Below are 24,266 nucleotides of genomic sequence, written 5' to 3' on the forward strand. Positions count from 1 at the left end.
CGAGTCCTTGGATCTGAATCCCTCGAGCAGCCCGGAGTAGGCCTGAAGCCTCTGTCTCAGTTCATCCTATTAGCAGGACAAATTGCTGTGAAGTTTGCAGACACAAAGCAGAGCAGTCAGGGCAGTCTCACAGCCTCAGTGTGATATTGGCCCCACCCTCGCTTCCAGTCCCAACACCCTCTCGTTCCAGTATAACTAGGTTGGTGTTTAAAATGTCCAGACAGTCATGCCATTGGGACTAGGGCTCCACCACAGCAAAATGCTCTAGCTGTAGACCATGCAACCAATGATTCGCTCTGGGCCTAGTCCTCTGCAAATCAGCTTGGCCCTTAGAGCAACCCATCCTTGCACCCGGGTTAGTTGGATGGATATCAAAACTCCTCGGCCTTCATGACTCTTCTCCAAATTGCTCCCTCTAACTACTATCTGCATCAATTTTGCTGCGCACCAGCAAGGCTCATCCTTCAAATTTGCTTCACTTTCACTCGCCCCTTTGGTGTTTTGCGGTGATAGTTTACCGCAATTTACTTCAGAAAAGGTGTTGTTAGTAATGTTTTTAGTTGAATTTCTTGCCTTTCGAGCGACCAGTAAGCTGTCGTTTGCCTTCGGTAGCGCCATCTTAAACACATTTGGGAGATGCTGTTGCGACGTCACTGCAAATTTTGATCTGTTGGTTTCGTTTGTAAGGCTAACGCAAAGGGAAGTCTGGAGTCGGCCAGTTGCATTTGTAGTGGGTAGTGAGGAAGATTCTCTTCCATAAAAAGAATGATCGATAGAAATTTAAATTGCCGGAGATGATATTAGAATACCCATTCTGGCAAGTTGGGAACCCAAGGATTTTGATATAATGGGGTGTTCTCCCAATGTAAGGAAGGATCCATTTGCTTTGGAGTGGATGATAGTTGGCTGAATGGCTACGATCACTGGAATGAGCAGTTTGTCCAATATGAGTAAGTAAGTAAGCCTGCTGGTACTAAGAGCAATGAAAATTGGTTGTTCAGATGTGTACAAATCTGAAAAAGATTGCCAGGATAAATATTGAGGGTCTACATTCATGATCTAAATTTACAGAGTAGAATGTGTGGGTATCTCTTGAGTTGAAGCCTGACCATAGAGAATGGATATTCTCATTGTTATGTAAATCTTTGGAATTGTTGAACTAGGTTATGTTTGGCATTTGGGGAATCATGGGGTACTGGTTTGAGTTCCGAGGAAAAGTCTCTGTATTGATCTGAATGAACGTTGGACACAGCTTGAGAAGACACTTTGGTCTATTTGTATCTATATTTTTTACTTTTCCTAGTATATTCAGGGAAGGGGATATGTAAAATACTGCTGAACAGACAAATCGCAGAATCGTCCATCATTCCTGAACACATTCATCAATGAAGTGTTGGATTTCCAGACACATCATTTACATCACCCAATTTAAATAAATGTGCACTAATAGTTTTTTTTTAAAAACTAAACTTCCTCAAAAATGTCTTTTTAAATTGGACTCCTAATGAAAACCTACTTGTTCACTTGATGAACAAATATTGGTCATCTGATTATGCATGGAAATTGACAAAAACATTTGAAAGCAAATCTTACTTCATGATGGCAAGTAAGAAATTTCTGTACAAAAGTATAGGAATATGTAAGAAAACAAGCTCTTATCCACCCATCTAGTTTTTAAATCAGATCAGATAAATAAGAGAGGCTTAGAGAGCTGTGGATCAAAAGTGGGCAGATGGGACTAACTCAATGGGCAATGCCGTCAGCATGGACATGTTGGGCCAAAGAATGCTGTAAGAATCTATGACTATGATACTAAGCAATTGGGGCGTGTAATTCAGTGCACGATGCATCCAACACCTCATCATTGACTTTAAAATATAGCTTTGTGGCTTTCAGCTCCCCAGAAACATGGGCAGCCCCCAACCAAATTTACACAGACAATCGGCAACATGGAACTATCCTGCATGTATGGAAGATGGGAAAACCTGGTACAACTACCCATTGTGATGTGTAGAAGAGGACACATCTTTTCCTTGGCACCTCAGGAGGCTTTTGACTTGATACCCAGGTGCATTAAGTATTTTGTGTCATCTGAAGGAAGTTATCTTTTCCAAGAACTGCAGGTTAGCCAGGAGGATTGTTGGAAGGGGGATGTCAGAGAGCCCTGCTTTTCAGTTTTAACTAAGCACAAGAGATGTTGGAAATCTTGAGCAACACACTCAAAATGCTTGAGGGACTCATCAGGTCAGGCGGCATCCAGTGGACTGGAGTTCGGAGAGGAACATGTCTGCACTCACATTGCTATTCCCATTTGCATAGGAGGTTCAGGGATGGAAACCTGGTGAATCTTCTTGCCTTCCTCCCGCCAAGAAATATTTGATGGAATTCCCAGTGATTTACCAGGAGTTCCTTCTGGGATGGTATTGAGCCCACCAAAACCTAAATCTCACAGAGGTCTTGTTTAAAAAGGTATTAGTCTGCAAGGACAATGGCTCTGCCAGGAGGGGAAATGGTTTCCTTATTTATATCTGTCATTTGTGATTGTGATGGGAGCCAGGTATGTTGATTAAAGCCAAAATATCAGTGATATTTCCCTCTGTTTCTTCAGAATTTTTCTATGAGATGCTTGACCCCGAAAGCTCATGAACTTTGTTCAATGTCCTATTTGAAAGGCAGCACTTACAGCACTGCAAGACCCAACATCTTTACCTTTTTAAAGTAGAAAAGAATCCCAAAGTACTTCACAGGAGATTTATGGAAAACTAATGCTGAGAAATTGAGGTAGATGAGCAAGATTTTGGTCCAAAAAGAAGTGTTAATGAACATCTTAAAACAGTAAAGCAAGGTAGAGAAGCAGAGGGGTTTAGAAAACAATATCTAGATCAGTGAGAATTTGCAATCAAAGGCACTGCTGCCAATTGTGTTGGGATTAAATCTGCGAACACTGAAGAAGCCAGAAATGAAGCCTTTTGGAGATTAACATAAAGCATGTGCAAACAAAGAAGAGAATTATGAATTTGCTTAATTGGGAGCCGATGCATGTATGTATACATAGGCGTAGTGGGTGACAGGAGTCATGCAAATTAACATTTGGGTGGCAACACTTTATGACTTTTAAGTTTAAGTTGAATGAAGCTAAAGCAACAGTCAGGCTAGCATTGGAGTGATCATGCCTGCAGTAACAAAGTTACAGATGAGCTTATTATCAACATTCAAATTGAATATTTTTTGGATTATATTGCTGTGAAGGTATGCAATCTTAATGAGGGGTTGGAAACACGAGCTGAGTCCCATTTGAGGTTAGGAACTACTCCAGGCTTTTGAATAGTCTGGTTCGGTTTAAGGCTATTTGCCAGTTTGAGGGACAGGGTTAATATTGGGGGACTCTTCTACATTGATCTGAAAGCAGGTAGATAATCAGGAGTGACAGATCAAGATGTGTTAGTTTTGTTGGGCTCAATAGCCATGCTGTGTACTGAATGAGTAACTCAAGCAGCTACATGGAGAAAAGGAATTTTGTTGTATCACACAGCCGGGAAGTAGGTGGGTTGTTGGAGTAAATGTGAGCTGGCTGTACCTTTGTGCATGATGTTTTTATTTAAATTTCTTTCATCTGTTCTTCTGAGCAAAGTAGTCTCTTCCCTTTTCCCCCTCACCATTTTCAGGGTAAAGATTACCTTTATTTGTCCCACGTGCATCAACGCGTACAGTGAAATACGTACATCATTTGAATCAAATCAGCAAGCAAGTGCCACCATAATTCCGGTGCCAACATGAGCATGCCCTCCACTTACTAACCTTAACTGTACATCCTTGGAACGAGGGTGGAAACCGGAGCAACCTGGCTGTCATGTGGAGATGGTATAAACTCGTAACATCGGTGGGAATTAAACCCCTGTTGGTGGTCACTAGTGCTGTAAAGCAACTGTGCTGCCCACTACTCTACCATGCCGCCCATCTTCTCTTACAAGGAGCCATTTTGCTAGTTTTGGTCTTTGAGTGCTTTACCAGGCTTCTTGTACATATGTTTTTTTTTCCTCTCTCTGTCCGGCTAATGCTCTAGGTTTTGATCATTATATGCTGCAGAATTGTCCTGTGTACCAGTCACAAGCCACATCAACTGATTGGAGATCCATGTATAATGAACTACCTTTCTGAAAAGTATATATGCTGTCATTGAGGAGTTTCTGATGTGGAATCTCATGACCCTCTCCCCCCAACCGTTAAATCCTTTTTGCGTTGGCCTTTGAAACAGTCCGAGGATTTTTACTCTGGTTCTGTAGTTACTGCTTATTGTCTTTTATACGAGTGAGAATAGCAGGTATCAGCACGGTGGCATCACCACATAGGGAACAGCTAGCACGGTGACCTACTTGGGCATCTGTGATTACTGCTACAGGCCAGTGGAAGAAAATTAGCCCATCATACTGAGAGAGGTTCTGGCTGCGTGCTAAGGAAACGTGATACAGCCAGGCTCTGAGTGAAGGAGAGTCTGATCCTGTCTAGTGAGAGGCAACATTCTCAGCAACCCCTCTATAACTGGATACCCCACCTTAATATGAAACGTGAACTATCAGACCAATTGAGTTACCCTGGCCTTGCTCCAATACAGTAGAATTAATAATAAAATACTTTTATTTTTAACAAGAGGATTTGTCTATTGTGTTTTTTCATGATGCTTGGATCAATAGTCTAAACAGCACAGAATATGTAACCATCTTCATTCAGAGAAGTGATTCAAAATATGTATTGTGGGGCTTTGAAGTGTGTATACTGCTCAGCATACTTAGCAGTTTTCAAAACTTCCACTCAGGGTGCAATAGTGTGCTCAAAGTTTCTGTTCCCTCCCTTTCAGAGGACTTGGCAAGAATGTTTATGATCTCAGCGTCACCTCTTGGGCCTGCCTTCTGAGCTCTCAGCCTAGATTTTAAATTCTAATAATAGTTATCTCTGTCAGATTTACTGATCACTTTCTTGTCACTGCCCTGTGAGCTAAGTATGATTGTTTCAATGTACTTTATATATTATGCAAATATGTTTCTTATTAGAAGATGTCTCTCAGACACGGAGTTTGCAAAGCAGACATTCTATGTGTAATTGAGGACATATGACATATTCCGCTGGGTGAGAGAAATTCATTAATGTGCAAATAATTAAACCGTTTTTTTCTGTATTAACTCTGTGGAGGATTGGCCTTTGATAAGAAGGATAATTTTATATTCCTGTAAGTAAAAGTTGACAGCCACTGGATAACAGTAGAAGACTATGCTGGGAGAGCAAGTTCCCTTTCAGTGTGCAAAATCTAGTCCTGACGGTTGTTTCAGAGACCCACTTCTATGCTCTCTTGCTCTGAATGTGCAGAGCTTCACTTCCTGATTTCATGCAGGACTGTCTCACTGACTGCGTGATTCAGCAGCTTGGATTGTCATTGCGTGTCTTCTGTTCTGAACTGCGAGCATGGAAGTGAACTCAATCGCCAAGTCATTGTGTGCAGACACACACTCTGCAAGTCAGGTAGCGTCGATGGAAGGAAGTGAAGAGTGGACATATTAGGACAAGGCTCTTTCCTCAGGACTAGTGAAGTGTCTTGTCCTGAAACACCGATTTTTACATTCCCCCCCCCCCATAAATGTTATCTGACCCGCCGAGTTCCTCCAGCAATTTGTGTGAGTTGCTCCAGATTTTCAACATCCTGAGACTCTATTGTTTTCATTTTCTTGTACTGTAATTTAGATTTGTTTGTTTTAAACTTTTTGGGTCTAGGATCTGACCTTTCTTTATGCCATGTATCCCTACCATTAAAAGAGGGTCAGTGATCTCCAGGTTGAGAGCACCTGCACTTTAGATTAGTTTTGCCTTTATATTTTAAGATTTGCTTTTAAATGCCATTTGTCATTGTTCGGTTCCTGGCAAAATTCAGAGTGGGGGGGGGGGGGGGGGGATGATCATTCTTACCGATTGGGGCTAAGTTTTGGTGTGTTCTGGTTCATTATCCAGAGCTTTGTCACCTGCAGAAAAGGTGTGCAAGGATAATGCCAATTGATGTTCAGGTTTACCCTGATCACAGTTGTCCACACTCTGCTCATTCATGGCCTGCAATGCTACGCTAGGTGCCATATTGAAAAGCATGACAAGTGTTCAATGTCACTGTCTAATCCAAAGTTCAAAGGGCAGTCATGCCTATCACTAAGTTCATCTTGTGCAAGAAATTAAGCTTAGTTTGTTCTGCCCATGAAATCATTGGATATGTAAATAAGATGCGTGTGAGCTTTGTTATCAACTCCTCCGCATTTTCTTCTTGTAGGCACGTCAGTTTCTAATTCAGTTCAAAACCTTTTCTTATCTTGAAACCTAACTTAGTAGAAAACCGGTTAACGTTGGTGATATTAGATGAACTGGTTGGATGTGCAGAGGTTAAAAGTCAAATAATACAGATGATGAAAATCTGAAATAAAAAATTAATATACTAGAAATACTCGAGCATCATTTGTGAACGTGTGAAGAGTTAACATTTCACATCAAAATCCTTATACCAGGTTTGAGAAGAGTTTCTTTCCTAATGTGGCAGTTCAGGTAAAAGGTGATCTGAGATTTTAGCTCTTTTCTCTCTTCACAGATGCTGCTTTACCTTCTGATTATTTCCAGTATTGGCTGCTTCTATTTTGGACGATGAAAATCTGTAAAAGACACTTGCTAAAGTATATTGAGGTTGTAGGTTCTTGTCAGCAACTTTGTTCCTGACTTTGATTCCCAAGAGCAAGATTTATGAAGAGAATTGTAGAGAAGTAAGTGGGAGCTTTGCCCCTGCCAAGAAATTCTGCATATTTGATGGATAACAAGCTTGTTGAGAGTGGGAGAAAGTTAGTACTATTGGTGCTGACTTTTCATCTGCTTCCGGTGGAATGGTAGTTCGCAGAAGATCTTTAGAAAACAGACACCAATGTTCCATCGTGGTAACTGGAGACTGGATATAAATTCTTTGGGCCAATGTTGTGACTGCCATTGTCAGTAGCAAAGCAACACCAAGTAGAAAGTGCGATGTTGAGTTGCTAATAGGCACATATGATTGTAGATTACTGGAATGCACTAATCCTTTCTCTGATCTCTCTAATATTTACCTAGGGACTGGAGACTGAAATTTGAGCTATGGTTTTATAACTCAGAGCAATTTTCCTATTTAGATCTAGGATTTACAATGCTTTCTGGCTCACTCCGTCCATAGTACTCTGCTTACTTTCTACTCTATCCATTATACTTCAGGAGTTTTTTTTAGTTCCGAAAGCTATCAGACTTTTAAAGTTTAACAAATATTATAGGACTTCCTGATTAAATTTATTGTCATGAATAGTTCCTTGCAAGATGATCTGACTCTGAAAGTTATTTAGTCCTGCTGAGTCCAATTTGGTGTAAGCAAGCAGGTCATTGCTGATTGTTGTTCCTCCCCTCGCTCTGAGGCTCATCGGGCAGCAACCCTGCCACTTCTTTTGCATTTTTGTCTGTTTTTTTCTTTACGAGGCTGAGTTGCTAACTTGACACTCCCAGCACAGATGGAAAGTGTGCAAGGAGACAGTGGGATTCGAACCCGGGATCACTCGCCTCAGAGTCTGGTGTGGATGCCATGATACCACCGGCCAGCTGTCATTGATGATTGCGATGTCTAAAGCTGTGTGACTTTGGACTTAGATCTGCGTTTTCTTAACTAGTTAAGTTCTCATCTTTTCCCATTTGGTTGAATGCTAAGTGGAAGTGAATGCAGATGTTTTCGTAAATGTGGGAAAAGAGAGGGAAAACTGTGGAGGTTGGGCTGTTATTGTTGGTTCTGTACCAACAAGAATTTCTGGTCCTTACCCCATAAAAGATGAAATAAGGTGGAGACGACTACGGTTTTCCTATGGAAAGTGTAAATGAAAGGCAGGTAGACTAATAATCTTGGGTTTGAAGGAAAGATACTGATATCAATTTCATTATGAATTGGCTTGGTGCAGACTTGGAATGGATTTCAACCATATGTCTGAGTTTTGCAGTTAAGTTAGTGGAATTCTACTTTGTGTATATAGATCTGAGATTAATTGCTTCATCAGACCCACATGCTGGTGTACTGAAAAAAATTCTGTGCCTACACTTGAATACAATCCCATTTAAGCAACAAAAAAAATGAGCTAGGTGTTTGTTTGAAGGATTATATTGATCTTGGACTTTATGCTGTTATTGCAAGATAATATATCTCCCACTTTACAAGAGGGAAAGTAATTTTTCTTTTATACAGCTTATCTTGAGGATTGGAGAGTTTAATTTTTATTTGCTATGCAAATATCAGATCATGCTTTTCTTTTTGTTCTCTAAATATACTAATTGATAATCCTCATAAAGTTATCCACAGTGATTGTAATTATTGATTTACTTCTCTAGTTTTGTTTTTTTTTATATACAAGAGTATAGCTGGATCAAGTTCTTGCCTATTACAGATACAATTTTCTGCTTTATGAATGACACTACAGTATAAAGAGGGAGAACCTGTTTGCTTTAACAACTGAGAGAATTTGTACTACTGCAAAGTGATGTATTCACCTCAGTTTCCCTCCTGGTCAGACCTGATTTGGTGATCTTCTTGCCTACACAAGTCTTTACTAGGACATAGATAGCATTGTAAATAATGAAATAAGCCAACAAACAGAAAGTGATCAAGTTGCTGTTTCCTATTGCTGAAAATATACTGGCAATATGCTGTACTCTGGTAATCTTTGCAGGAAATTTTCCTCCTTTTTCTGACTGGAAAATGGGATTTGAGAGACTTGGTTTCCTGCAGCATAAATCTGTGCTTTGATACAGCAGATGTGAAAGCATTGTCTGGTTTATATGGGTTTCTGCAACGTGCAGATGGTCTGACCTACGAGACACAGACATCCTATGTTGAATCCTGGGGTATTCTCAGCAAATATCAGAAGAAAAATTTTCATTTAAAAGCAAAAATGCTGCTATAATTTAGTGCTTTAAAATCTGCTCATTGAGTCAACTTAAAGCTGTAAGCTGTGAGCTTTTTTCTTCCTACCGTTGTTGTCTTTCATTTTTTTTTCTATATTCATTTCTTCTTTTACCTGGTAAGGTCTGTCCTGTTCATTTCTGTGTGCATTCTTTCACTGTTGCTCAGCATTTAGTAGCTCAGTCAACAGAATTGTTTGGGTTCTAGTCCCATGCGTTCCCATTCTTTCCACAGTTTTGTGGAGCAGCTGACTGAAGCCTGTGAGCAACACTGAAATGGGACCACTGGAAGTGGCTTCTTTAGAATGACAGGCAAGATTCAAATTGTCGATCCGCTTTATCCAAAAACACATAGTCACATGAAGGTATGAATTTGTCGAGCTGTAGAAGGCCAATTGTTGTATCAAGCCTGGGGACCTTTCATTCTGAATGGTCTAGACGTTGTTACTAAGTAAAAGCAAGATGCTATGCCGAATAGGGATTTTAAAAAAAAATTACCTTGGAAAAGGAATCTCTGATCTCCCGACACATGTCGGTGATGATAAACCTGATTCTGATTTAGAAAATACAAGGCCCTCCCCCATTATACCCATAAGTCAGTAGTCATCATACAACTATGCTTCTATTAAAAAGGATTGTCTGTAAAAAGAATTCCAATGTAATAATGAATTATGATTTGACTTTGTAATAGGCAGATAATTGTCTGTTGACAACTGCTGAATCTGGCACTCTTTGAAGCTGAACTTGCAGTTCCATATGCTATCGTACTTTACAATCACTAAGCAATCATTCAATTTGTCTTTTACTGATCCTTTTTTTTGAGATGTGAGCAACAGAAACAAGACCAGAATTAATTGCCCATCCCTAATTAGCCTTGAGAAAATGCTGGTGAATCACCTCGAACTGCTGCAATCCTTCAGGTGAAGTTATTTTCACAGTCATATTGAATAGGGAGCTCAAGCATTCAGGCCCAGCAACCACGTAGGAATGGAGCTGTATTTCCAAGGCAGGATGTTAGGGAGCTTGGGATTCCTGTCGGTAACCCTGTGAGCCTGATGCCCTTGCTGTCTTCACTACAATAGGAGATACTGTTACAGAGGCCTAAGCAAATGAATCCTTCCTGCTGATCAGTCCCGATGCAGTGGCTTGGTTCATTTTCCTCCAAAGATGCTGCCTGACCTGCTGAATTCTTCTAGCGTTTTGCATCTAGCTCAAGACTTATGGCCGCTGCAGAATCTGTTGTAGCTCCGTATCCTTATCTGCCTAATTTCTGGAGTTGTCAGGGTGGAGTAGTGTATGTGATGATCGTTCTCTTTTAGATGCAGCATATAAAAAGGTGGACCGCTTCTTCGTAAAGCTAGATTCCCAAATTTAAGAAATTAAATGGGGATAGAAATGATTTACTGCAAGTCATTAGGATCTGTGTGCAAATTAATCTTAACCAGTTTCCACACATTTCATTTTCAGACAAGTATTTTTTTTAAAAATTTGCATTCTTATGCAAAACAGACTCCTGCCAGATGTTAATAGTAAGGATAAAGATGCTCATTCAAATGCTGAACGCTACTTTGTCTGACACTGGAGAGTAGATAACATTTATCAGCCAGGTTTCAATGGCAACAGGAAATGTATCCAATCCCTAGCAGGTGTAAAGATCTGCTGTGTTTGAAGCTGTATATAAACGCATTCTGGCTGCCACACAACCTACAATCCAGTTCTTTAATTCGTCATTATTACAGTAAGAAAGACGATTTGCTATTTTGATAGCCGTACCTATTGAAGAATACCTTTGACCAATTGTATGCCAAATGATTGTGGTCTTTGTGAGGATGTTGTCATCCCTTTTATGTGTGGTGAGGAAGGAAATATATACATTCATTCTCCTAATTTGACTTTGTAGAGGAGTGATACAGTAATGGTGCTGATGAACCTTTTGCTATTTTGCTTGAATTGGCATATGGGAAGTAAGGGAACCAGACTCTTTCCGTATACTCTCAATGGCCAATTTATTAAATACGCTGGCTCATTAATGCAAATATGTCATCAGCCAATCATACAGCAACAACTCAATGCATAAAACCATGCAGACCTGTTCAGAAGGTTCAGTTGTTGTTCAGTCCAAACATCAGAATGGGGAAAACAGTGATCTAAGTGACTTTGACTGTGGAGTGATTGTCCGTGCCAGACGGGAGGGTTTGAAGCTACTGATCTGGGATTTTCACACACAGCAGTCTCTAGAGTTTATTGAGAATGTTGCGAGAAACAAAAGATCATTGCACGGCAGTTCTGTGGCTGAAAACGTCTTGTTAATGAGAGATGTCAGAGGAGAATGGCCAGACAGGTTCAAGCTGACAGGAAGTCGACAGTAACTCAAACAGCCAAGTTTTACAACAGCAATGTGCAGAAGAGCATCCCTGAATGCACAGCACGTCAAACCTTGAAGTGGATGGGCTGCAACAGCAGTAGACCACACCATGTTCCACTCCTGGCAGCATCTCCAACACCATCACACTGAGCACAGGGGCCCCCCAGGGCTGTGTGTTCAGTCCACTGTTGCTCACTCTGTTGACCCACGACTGTGCTGCAACACACAGCTCGAAGCATATCATCAAGTTCGCCGATGACACGACTGTGGTGAGTCTCATCAGCAAGAACGACGAGTCAGCTTACAGAGAGGAGATGCAGCGGCTAACGGACTGGTGCACAGCCAACAACAAAACAAAAGAGATGGTTGTTGACTTCAGCGGGGTGGATACAGAGTGACCACTCCCGGCTGAACGTCAGCGGCTCCTCGGTAGAGATCCCTCAACACCAGCACCATAGCAAAGAAAGCCCAGCAGTGTCTCTACTTTCTGTGAAGGCTGAGGAAAGCCCATCTCCCACCCCACCCCCCCACACCATCTTCATCACATTCTACAGGGGTTGTATTGAGACCATCCGGAGCAGCTGCATCACTGCCTGGTTCTGAAATTGCACCATCTTGGATCGCAAGACCCTGCAGTGGATGGTGAGGTCAGCTGAGAAGATCATCGGGATCTCTCTTCCTGCCATTACAGACATTTACACTACACGCTACATCCACAAAGCAAACAGCATTATGAAGGACCCCACGCTTGCCTCATACAAATTCTTCTCCCTCCTGCCGTCTGGAAAAAGGCACCGAAGCATTCTGGCTCTCATGACCAGACTATGTAACAGTTTCTTCCCCCAAGCTATCAGACTCCTCAATACCCAGAGCCTGGTCTGACACCAGCCTACTGCCCTCTACTGTGCCTATAGTCTTGTTTATTATTTAGTGTAATGCCTGCACTGTTTTGTGCACTCTATGCAGTCCTGGGTAGGTCTGTAGTCTAGTGTAGTTTTTTTGTGTTGTTTTACATAGTTCAGTGTAGTTTTTGTACTGTTTCATGTAGCACCATGGTCCTGAAAAACGTTGTCTCGTTTTTACTATGTACTGTACCAGCAGTTATGATCGAAAAGACAATAAAAAGTGATGACTTGGCCTCTGAGTGTAAATACTAGTGCAAGAAAGCACAGCATTTGATGGTTATGCAGCATTTATTTGGTGCCTACATTGGTAAAACAGAATATGGGGTGAAGCTGGAGTGAGAACGAGCATTGTAAAATATGGAATGAGAAATGTGGGAGGGAAGGGTTAGATTAATCGTAGAGAAAAACAGTTAAAAAGCCAGCCACTACATCATGGGCCAAAGGGCCTGTACTGTTGTGTAATATTAGTCTGATCCCCTTTAAGTAAGACAAGCTGGAGAGGAAAATGATTTTAAACCTTGATTTACTGGAGTTGTTTCTGAATCTCCTCATTTCTTTTCCAAAGAAGATTCTGCTAAGTGCTCTACTTTTACGTTGTGTGACTCTGGCATGGTCACACAACATGTTTTGCATTTTACACCACACTCTCAAATGGAAAAGAAGAAATTTGTGGAGGAAAATGTAAAGGAGGTGTAGAGTTGAAAGCCGATGAGACAGCTACTGCTGCTTTGGCTGAACTTGAGTGATATTTTAGCGCATATTTACATGTACACATTTTATCACTCTTGTGTTGAATAAGCTCAACAGGTGGTGTAACAGTTGTGGAGCTGCGCAAGAGTTGACCAGCTTCTGATGGAATGAAAGACTACTCAGAAGGGCAAGAACTTTGTGCTTTGTGGTCCCTGGAACGCTAGAAAATGCTTTGCAGCCTCTGATTTTTTTTTCAAGTGTGATCACTATATAAATGTAGATAAACAGCCAACATTCACATTATTTGTGGTACTTAACTCTTTCAGGATTTTTTTCTCAACATCCGGAATTTTGTTTCCTCATCCACAGAAGCTCTCCTGTGTTCTCGTAACCAATGAATTGCTTCTCATCACTGCTTGCCTCTTTTCGCCTCTTCCCTTCTGAGTCACAGAGCCAGACTTGTTGCTGGAGACCTGATTGCTCTGGTTTTCCTCTGTTAGATTATTCCCACCCCCCCCTCAACAGTATCCAAAGCAATGTAACACACAAAATGCTGGAGAAGCTCAGCAGGCCAGGCAGCATCTTTGGAAAAGAGTGCAGTTGACGTTTCGGGCAGAAACCCTTCGGCAGGACTGTTTACTAGTTTCCATAGATGCTGCCTGGCCTGCTGAGTTCCTCCAGCATTTTGTGTGTGTCGCTCGGATTTCCAGCATCTGCAGATTTACTCTTGTTTCCAAAGCAATGTACTTGTTTTTGAGGGGGATGGCCACAGAGCATACATCTGATGTACAGCTTGCATATGCAGGTGTTGGAGAGACTAGCAGGGTGAGTTTGCCAGATGCATTTCCTTCTAACTGTGACCTTGGTTCATGGCTGTATTTCTGATCTGTGAACTGTTTGGGTAATGAATGGCTCACAAGAGTAGAACTGTGCAGTAACCTGGGGAGGATGTATAGCTGCCAAACTTCTAGGAGAACTGAGCGGATTGAGTAGCATCAGTGGAAGGAAAGGTGTTATTGATGTTTCAAACCAGAACCCTATATCAGCTCTTCAAGCAGATTAATGTGCACACAAAATACTGGAGGAGCTCAAAAGATCAGGCTGCGCCTATGGATGAGAATGAATAGTTGATATTTTGGGCCGAAATGCCATCAGAACTCATCATAAGGTCCAGACGCAAGGTGACAGCCTGAAACATCCACTGTTTATTCCTCTCCATACATGCTGCCTTCCCTGCTGATTTCCTCTAGTATTTTGTGTGTGTTACTCTGGATTTTCATCAGCTGTCAAATCTCATGTGTTTATGATCTTCCTGTTGATTGTTTGGTTCCAGAATCCAGCTTCTGGAGTCTTTTGTCTCCAGTATCTGCAGCTGTTTGTTTTTCCATATCTAACCATGCTGGCAGTGAAACAGTATATAGGAGAGCTAAACATTTCAGAAATAAGCAGGCCCTGTAAGTGTTGGTCTAATTTGTGCAAGTTTTCTATTATTTTAGAATGTTTAAAATGTGAAAAGGTAGTTGGTTTATTGTTCTGCTCATCAGTTCTAAACATTCTGAAAACTGCATTGAAGAAGGGAGGTCTGTACACATAACCCTTTGCATGCTAAAGCTGCTGTTGGTGTCCCTTTTAAATTTCCCCTCTCTGATCGGAAACCTGTGCTGCCTTATTTTTAGCACCCCTTGCTTCAGAAGGAGAGCACCCTCCTTGTGGGACGAGATTACCAGGTTGACAGAAGCTGCCAGGTTCAGGATTTGTAGCCTGGCTGCTTTGCTTGTAGCCGCCTTGAAGAGATGCAATATCCACAGTAACTTGTAGAAATCTCTGGCCTATAACCATTCAGACTGGAGAGGAGGCGCTGGGATGGTGTTGAGAAGCTAAGGTTCACTGATTTGTCGACCTGCTCCTGCTTTAGAAGAGTCTGGTTCCTACAATAGACCATGTTGCCCATCTCAAAGTCCACAAAACTGGAATGGAAGCAAGTCCTTTGACTGCCTAAGCACAAAAATGGCATTACTGTATTAGCGTTTATTCTAGAAAGTGCATAAAAATATACATGTTGCAGGCTCATGTACTGTGCAGTGCAGTTGTATCCAAATAAATAATTGAGAATTTAATTTCTTTATTGAAGCATTTTCCTCCCATCAATACCACTTTTTGCAAATCAGTATCCTGTATGCCATCCTACTTTGAAGTGTGTTGAGATAATTTGCTTGGTAGTCCATTTTGTACACATTTTAATTTACATTCATAAACAAGAGAGAATCTGCAGATGCTGGAAATCCAAGTAACACTTAAAATGCAGGAGAAACTCAGCAGGCCAGGCAGCATCTATGGAAAAGTGTACAGTTGATGTTTCAGGCCGAGACCCTTTAGCAGAACTTCAGCTGAAGGGTCTCGGCCTGAAATGTCGACTGTATATTCCATAGATGCTGCCTGGCCTGCTGAATTTACATTCAACTGAGTTTGAAGATGCAGTGATGTTTGTCCCAAAGAATCGTTCAGAATTTTTTTTAGAATGCACCTATGATGGCTTATGGCTCTTCAGAGCTTAATTTAGCTGACAGCAGTGGCAATGAAAATTGATGTCAATGTTTTAACCAAGGTATGTTGTTGAGTAGCAAAGCCCTGACATTCCCCTACATGCACAGTAGCTCTTGGCAAAACAAAATTAAATTGGACCTGAAATATTCAGTGTCGTCTTGTGGGCAGATGTGTATAAATCAAATCAACGCTCTCAACATCTGCCTAGGGTATTATTTCCTGAGATTTTCAGCTACTTTTTCATCTGTTCTGCAGTGGGATATCGGCAAAGTTTATAGTTCAGAGTGATACAACGATATCATCCACTTACTATTCACTTGGAAATTGAAGAAGACAATGTTTTAAATTATGTTTTCATTATATTTCTGAATTTGGATGGAGAATTGCTAATGCAGGTATTTAAATGTTATTAGGATGCTTCTTCCAACTTGTCCTCAAAGACTACAAGGCTTATGTTGGTGTCTCCTTTTCTTTGATCTGATTTTGTGTGATTGTACTTCCCAATAGAGTCATAGAGAAGTACAGCACAGAAACAGGCTCTGTGGCCCATCTAGTCGATGCTGAAACCATTTTAAATTGCCTACTTCCATCGACCTGCACCGGGAGATTACGCTCCATATCCCTACTATCCATGTACCTATCCAAACTTCTACTAAACATTGAAATCAAGCTGTCATGCACCACTTGTGCTGACAGCTCATTCCACACTCTAACGATCCTTTGAGTGAAGAAATTTCCCTTTATGTTCATCTTAAACTTTTTACCTTTCACCCTTGACCCATGGCCTCTGGTTGTAGTCCCACCCAACCTCAGTGGAAAAAGCTTGCTTGTATTTATTCTATCTATATCCCTCATAATGCACCAGGATCCAAGAGGACACAAGTCTCAAATCTTCATAACCAGTCTTTTTAAGGACTGATTTACAGTGAAGAATTAAAAAATTAAGTCGTATTGTAAATTGGGTCGCTTGATTATTTGCATGTTAGTAAATATATATCCTTCTATAAAGTGCAGATGATATTCTGCAGTATTGGGTACAGTAACATTGGGGCATTCACCTCGTTACCTAAACAAATTACCTGCTCAGTGGAAACACCAATGCCTTTGAATGGAAAAACCTACAAAAGGTAGTGGATGTGGCCCAGTACATCACGGGTAAAGCCCTCTCAACCATTGAGCACATCTACATGAAACACTGTCGTAAGAAAGCAGCATCCAGCTTCAGAGACCCTCACCACCCAGGCCATGCTTGTTTCTACCGCTGCCATCAGGTAGAAGGTACAGGAGCTTCAGGACTCTCAACACCAGGATCAAGACAGTTACTACCCCTTAACCATCAAGCTCTTGAACAAAAGAGAATAACTACATTCACCTGCCCATCCAAACTGATCTTTCATTGATCCTGTTATAGTTACTATTCAACGCCTGCAGGAAAATGAATCTCAGGACTGTATGTGGTGACATATATGTACTCTGATAATAAAATTGAACTATGAGAAGGAAAACGGGTGCCAGGTGTTGGAAAGGTTTAAAAAAAATAGCAATCCAGCAATGGTACAAGCTTTTTTGTTATTAATCTCTTTACTCTGGTCTGCCAAACATAATATGGCATGCCTAATTTTGTCTTGATAGCATGTAAGGTAGATATTCTGAAGTTTTCAAGGCATTAGCAATGTGGAAGATGTGTTTTTATTTAATTGGAACTAAACAGGTGTGGGGGGCGGGGGAGAAAGAAGAGGGGCAGAGAGATTGCCGATTGAAGCCCAAGGCTGTTAATGATTGACAACGTGACCATGCCTACTCACATTACTTCCTCTGTGATCATGTGAATTGCCTTATGTAAAGGGTGTTCCATCCAATAAGAATACTAATGTTTCTTCCTTCTGCTTTTTCTAGATACATGTGACGACTGCTGAAGATGTCAGATAGTGTTGATGCTGAAGAAAAACCACCAGCTCCTCCCTTGAGAATGAACAGTAACAATCGCGACTCATCTTCCCTTAACCACGGCTCCAAGCCTCTCCCACTGGTTCCCGAGGAAAAGAACAAGAAAGCCCGACTGCGCTCCATTTTTCCAGGGGCAGGAGACAAGAGTAAAGTATCAACCTTTCTCACTGTGTCTGAAGTAAATGCTTTACAGGGTGAAGGGATTATGGCAAGGTGAAAACGCTGAGGTCTGTAGCTGCTCATTGCTGGAGTGATGTCAGTGCGCATGGCTCTGCGGTTTCTGATGTAGAGAGGAGAGTCACTGAGTTGATTTATTGCCTAATGAATCTTGCAAGATAGTGTGAGTTCTATACGTGGCTTGGTTGTGATGCTTCTATCTTGACTGCAGTTCCTGTGTCATTCTATGTTGGCACTTGCAGTAATTATAAAGCTGTATGCCAGTCTGAGCTTTTGAGAGGAGGATGCCCGTTACACTGTAATCTGGCTTCAGTAGAAATCTCCCTTTCTCAACCTGGTGTTGGATTATTTTGAGAGCCTTACAAGCAAAGAAAGCTAATTATAGAGGGGATTGATTAACTTCCTATTATGGGCTATTTGGTTGTTATGAAGAAAGTTTTGAAAATGTAGACATTTCATACTGTTCCCTAAGCACTAAGGTTTTCTCTCATGAAGTTGAATAGTAAGTCTTGGTCTATGGTTTGTGATCCACACCACACTGAAGGCATGCCGATCTGTGACCACTGCCTCTGTCAGACTCCGGGAATTCGGAGTGAAATCTATTTGTAGAATTTGCTGTACTTTTGAATATATTTCACCCTGTCATCAGCTGTGGTCCCAGTTTAAGTTTGTCAATTTCGCCAGACTTCCATACAAACTGGGGTGGGGGGGAAGTAACACTGCAATGTTACATCGGGGGTGGGGGGAAGAAATGAACAGAATATGGCTTACCATTCCCACTTGAAGTAAAGCAGTTTGATTTAATTTGTTTTCCCGTTTTAAGACTGAACTGTGGACGGTCCCCAGATGCCTTGCTTTGGAGATATTTGGTGCTCAATCTTTCTTTGCTGATGACAAAGCAGTGGTCCCGAGGAAAAAGGCGCACTGTCCAGTTAACGTGCTAGCCCAAGATTGCGCAGTTAGTTCCTGCAATTTTGAGTAAATTTCTTATGAAATCGGGTCTGGATTAAAAGCTATCAAGTTCAATGTATTGATTTATCATAGTTTCCCCCCCCCCCCCAATGTAAAAGGTACTGATTTATTGGGCGTTTGTGCCCTGGAGGGACCTGCCTAATTTCAGCATAGTGCTGACCCAAAGGGTTCAGGATTCTTTAGTGTCATGTTGTTGTGCTCATGTTATCATGAGCAGTCATCCACAATTGATTGCATTTGGTTAACAGAGTCATTGTGACCAAAAGTTCTGGAATGAAATGAAATTCTGCAAAATGGATGGGACCCTCTAGTGTATGTATAAAGAAGCAAGTGAAACGCTAAGTGTTACCGGATAAAAGAGATCTTTTATAGCTGTTATCAGGGGTCAAATACTGTGGAACAATAACAGCCAATAAGGCAAATTAAATAGTAAATGGAAATAAAACTTCAAAACATTCACAACAGATCAGGTCGCAGCAAGCTGATGTTTAGGGTAAAGCTGGTTTTCAGAAATCACAGTCGTTCCTCTAAATATTATTCTGACATTTGCAAAAATTGACTGACATGTCTTTCTATTTTGTTCCTGTTGTGTTTCAAAATTTAATCACAAACATTTTTCTTGTGCTTGACAATGAAGAAGTATGTCAATTGTGCTCGTGTATAAAGTGCAGAAGTCTCTGGTTAGGCCAACTCCTCCACCCCCCCCCCCACCCCCTTTGTCTACAATACAGTAACTGAGTCAGGAAACGAGTGGCTTGTTGAGTATTGGGAGAGTATTTGGGTCCTGGAGGTAAAGTTAAATCCAGGAGGATAGATGTTCTGGTTTTGAGTTCAGAGACAGAAGGAAAGACTGAAGATTGCCTCAAGAAGCAAATGCTGAAAAAAAGAATTATCTTTAGGTCAACAGGCTTCAAAGGGACAACACTCCAATGGTTGAAGACTGATTTTGCATTAAGGCAAATGTTTATGGTTTACATTCCTGTTCTCTTATGGGTTAGGAGGAGACCACCTCGTCCATTCCCTTACTCATTTACCTGTAATTTGTTCACTGTTGCTTATCAACATCCTCTGATTCTCTTCCATCTCACTTACACCAGTGGCCAATTAACCTACCGACCAGCACAACATTGGATGTCGGAGGCAACCAGTGCACCCAGGAGAATCTAATGCAGTCGTAGTGAGTAATTCACTTCCTGATACCCCCAGAGCCTTCCATCCAGAGGCAGAAATCAGGAGAGTGATGCGACTCTCCACTTCATGTACCATGGCTGTACTGTGCACCCAGTGGCACAGCAGTTACTCCCTTGGGCTATTCCAGGAGAGCTTCATGAACCTCTGACCATTTGTGCCAAGAAGCACAATGGCTTCAAGTGCATGAGGATGTCATCATCTGCAGGTTCTCCTCCACAGCACAGTGCATGCAACCTGACTCAGAAGGGTCGTGCCAATTTGTCATCATTACTGGGTCTAAATTCTGGAACTCCCTGCCCTGCGTACAGCTCTATAACAGAAGCCTCAGCAGAAGGAATGATGGTTCAAAAAAGAACTCACCACCCACTTAATGACATTTAAGTGTAGGCAATAAATGATGCTTTTGCAGGGAGAACCAAAATTGCAAATTAGTTCAATAACAGTAGCAGATTATCAAAGAGAATTCTAGAATATCATGTATTCAGCAGCTGGTATTGCAAATATTCTTGCATAAAATTCCTACAATTCATTGTCATGCCAGTAGAGCCCAAAATTACTACAAATATCTGTCCAATCGGTGAATTCGAGAAAGATTTCTTACTGAAATTCCATTCTACTTTGAACCTTGCTGTGGGGGGTTGGGGAGGTATAAAAAGTAAATACTATAGGGAGAACCTCATGAATACTTTTACAACTAGAAGACATTCACTTTCATTCTGCATCTCCCAAAGTGTTAGCTTCCTGTTGTGCTTTGTGTGATGTTTATATTAAATAGGTTCATGGTTTTAATTTTCGTTGCTTTCAAGGGCCTTAGAACAAAATCTGTTTAAATGATACAGGAGAAACTGAGCTCAAACAAATTTTATTGAAGCCATTGGAAGTGTTGTCCCATGAAATCTCTAAATTTAGAGATTTAAGAAGGCTGTTTAAGCATACTGGAGCTACATGGCTGGTCTGAAGAAATGTGTAAGTAGTGTAGTTAATTGTTTATGGTGTAAGTGCATCACTGGCAAGACCAGCATTAATCATTCTTCCTTAATTGGCCTTGAGAAGATGGTGAAGCCACTGGGGTTGCTTAACCTTCATGGAGGAAAGCATAAATGGAATTTTTGCCCCTATGTTTATATGGGAGACAGACACAGAGTTTATAGAAGTGAGTCAAAATGGCAGTAAAGTCATGAACAGTGTACAGATTACAGAGGAGGAGGTAGGTGTTTGCTGTCTTGATGCAAACTAGGATGGATAAATCACCAGGGCCTGGTGAGGTGTTCCCTCCGACCTTGTGGGAGAGTATTGCAAAAATTGCAGTGGACCCAGCAGGGATATTTAAAATGTCCTGAGTGATGAATCAAATGTTGGAGGATCAGAGGATAGCTAACATTGTTTTATTGTTTAACAAAAAATCTAAGAATTAGCCAGGAAACTATAGGCTGGTGAGCCTAACATCAGTAGTGGTTATGTTATTGGAATGTATTCTAAAGGACCTGATATATAAGTATTTGGAGAGACTGGGCTGATCAGGAATGCATGGTAAGTTGTGTAAAACTAATCTTGTAGAGGTTTTTGCTGAAATTACAAGGCAGTGGATCTTGTCCACATAGACTTTAGCAAGGCCTTTGACGAGGTCCCGCATGGGATGTTGGTCAAGAAGGATGCAATATTAAATTGGATTAGACATTGGCTTTGTGGGAGAATCCAGAGAGTGGTAGTAGATGGTTGCCTCTCTGACTGGAGGCCTGTGGCAAGTGGTGTGCTACAGGGATCGGTGCTGGGTCAGTTGTTCGTCATCTATATCAATGATCTAGGTGATAATCTGGTGAACTGGATCAGCAAATTTGTGGTTGACACCAAGGTTTTGGACATTGTGGACAGCAAAGACAGCTATCAAACCATACCGAAGGATCTGGACCAGCTGGGAAATTGTCAGATGGACATTAATGCAGAGAAATGTGGAACGTTGCACTATTGGAGGACAAACCAGGGTAGAGCTTGCACACTGAGTGGTAGGGCACTGAGGAATGTGGTATACAGATCCATAATTCATTAAAAGTGGCACCACAGGTAGATATGGTCATAAAGAGAGCTTTTGGTAAATTGGCCTTTGTAAATCAAAGTATTAAGTACAGTAGTTGGGATGTTATGTTGAAGTTGTATAAGACTTTGAGGTGTAATTTGGAGAATTGTGTGCAGTTTTGGTCACCTACCTACAGGAAAGATGTAAATTAGATTGAAAAAGTACAGAGAAAATTGCAAGGATATTGCTGGGACTTCTATGTTATTTGTGTAATTATAGGGAAAGGTTGAATAGGTTAAGACTTTTTTCCCTAAAGTGTAAGAAAATGAGGGGAGATTTGATAGGGACATTCAAATTTATTATAAGATCTACTATATAGGTAAGGTTAATGCAAGCAGGCTTTTTCCACTAAGATTGGATGAGTGGAAATGGTTCATGCATTAAGGATGAAAGGTGAAAAGTTTAAGGGGAACATGAGGGAGATCTTTTTCACTTGGAAGGTAATGAGAGTGTGGAATGAACTGCCAATGGAAGTGGTGGATCCAGGTTCAATTTCAACATATAAGAGAAATTTGAATGGATGGGAAGGGTATGGAGGGCTATGGTCCAGGGGTGGGTCGATGTGACTAGGCAGAGTAATAGACAAGAGAAAATCTGCAGATGCTGGAAATGCATACAAAATGCAGGAGGAACTCAGCAAGCCAGGCAGCATAATAGTTTGGCATGGACTAGATGGGCTTGAGCACCTGTTCTGTCCTGTAGCATTCTATGTATATTCATAGAGCTAGGTGCAGCTCTGGTGAAATATTCAAAAGGTACAGATTTCCCTACAATCAATGGTTCCTCTCTTCCTGTCTCCAGCTAACAAGAAGAAAGAAAAAGAACGCCCAGAGATCTCTCTTCCTTCAGATTTTGAGCACACAATTCATGTGGGATTTGATGCAGTTACAGGGGAATTCACAGTGAGTAAGCTTTTGTATGGAATATTATTGATCTTGCACTAGCTTCTTCGTGACTATTGGCCTATTGTATGTGTAAGGATTTCAAACATTGAAAGTATTTATGCATCCCTCCAGCTTCAGCGCCTATCAATCTAGCAGCAACGTAGATTAACCCACTACTCAATGAATTTTCCCCTTGATTCTAAAATAATTTCTAAATTTCTGATCACTTTTACATGAAGGCACGAATGTAAAGAGGATGTAGAGAGGATTATTTTGACTTTCTTTAACTGGAACTAGGAGTTAAAGCTTCAGGAGGGGAATCAGCAATTTAAAGCAGAGATAAAGTGAAATTTATTCATAGATGTGATTGTTTTTTTTTAAATTCTGTCCCAGGGCACAATATCCAAGGTCAATTGGTTAAGATATTGGACATGAAAGTGAAAAGTTTTGTGAAAAGGTTAAGCAGGATGACTAACCATGGGTTCATCAAATAACAAAGCAGCTTTGCTGGCTTATATGGTAGGGTAATAGTGTTCCTGTTCCACTACACAGAACAGTATTGAGGTTGTTTTTAGGCTGGCGACCTTGGTTGAACCAGCAGCCCACGGCATTTCTTATCTTACAAAAGGAGAATTCAATCAATGAATTGATGAGTGAGTGTTGGATTCTTGATTTATATCTACTGTTTTGTGTCCATATGGATAAAGCACATGTTTTGGACAAGTGTGGGTAGTTTTTGGATGAACTATCCGTTATGAACTATTGAGCTGCCAACCATGTCTTGGTGTTCATACAGAAGAAGCATCAAAGGGATGTAACATAAGGGCAGCCAGCGTGCATAGGTTAGCAATCTAGTAAGGATAAGAATCATTAGGAGAAAATTAGCATTGGGGAAGCTACTGACATTTAAATTGATGTGTAAACTTGGAACTCCTAATTTTATCTTCAATTAAGTATTAAGAATATTTTCCATTAATATGACTGTCTATAATTTTCTATGATAATCATATGGCTTGAGAATGTAAAGTTTGGTTTATAAAGCAGCAGAGTATATCACTGCCTTTCTATATTGAAGCTCTTTCTTTCAGGTCAGTTTCAGATGATTGCTGATGTCGTGCTGCAGACTTGTTCTACCTCACCCTTTTTCCTCTCCTTTCTCTTAAAGCATGTCTAGTATGAGTGGTTTTCTTTTGCATTAAGATGTTTTCTAATATGTAATGAAGGTTTCCAAATATTGATATCTGAGTTGAATTTTCTTTGAACATTTAAATCCACAGAAACAGAGTGAAAGATCTAATAATGAATCATTGTGTAAGATCAAAAAGTTTTTAAGCAGCTGCAGTTACAGTAGAGTTGTTATTCAGCACAATAAGCTTTGACTTGGTGTTCTTCCTTTGTTTTACAAGAAGTGAAAAACACCTTTATCACCTCTATAATTTTTTTGTCAGTATGTAATTACGAAGGCAGGCCAAATTACAAAAGCATTCTCAACATCATTAAGCTCCTTTTAAGTAGTTAGTCTAATCTGAAATGAATGA

At 40.8% G+C, this 24,266-nt stretch overlaps 1 protein-coding gene across 4 annotated transcripts in view; it reads left to right on the forward strand.

The window, feature by feature from the left end:
• LOC132398005 (serine/threonine-protein kinase PAK 3) overlaps positions 1–24,266 on the forward strand; it is a 235,378-nt gene that overhangs the window by 129,433 nt on the left and 81,679 nt on the right. For all 4 annotated transcript variants that reach the window (XM_059976884.1, XM_059976885.1, XM_059976882.1 and 1 more), the window contains exons 2-3: positions 17,380–17,576; positions 22,646–22,746. In XM_059976884.1, coding sequence (XP_059832867.1) covers positions 17,402–17,576; positions 22,646–22,746 — 276 coding nt within the window. In that variant the 5' untranslated portion in view covers positions 17,380–17,401. The remainder of the gene's footprint in view (positions 1–17,379; positions 17,577–22,645; positions 22,747–24,266) is intronic.

Source organism: Hypanus sabinus, chromosome 8 (assembly GCF_030144855.1).
Source record: "Hypanus sabinus isolate sHypSab1 chromosome 8, sHypSab1.hap1, whole genome shotgun sequence".
Classification (NCBI taxonomy): domain Eukaryota; kingdom Metazoa; phylum Chordata; class Chondrichthyes; order Myliobatiformes; family Dasyatidae; genus Hypanus; species Hypanus sabinus.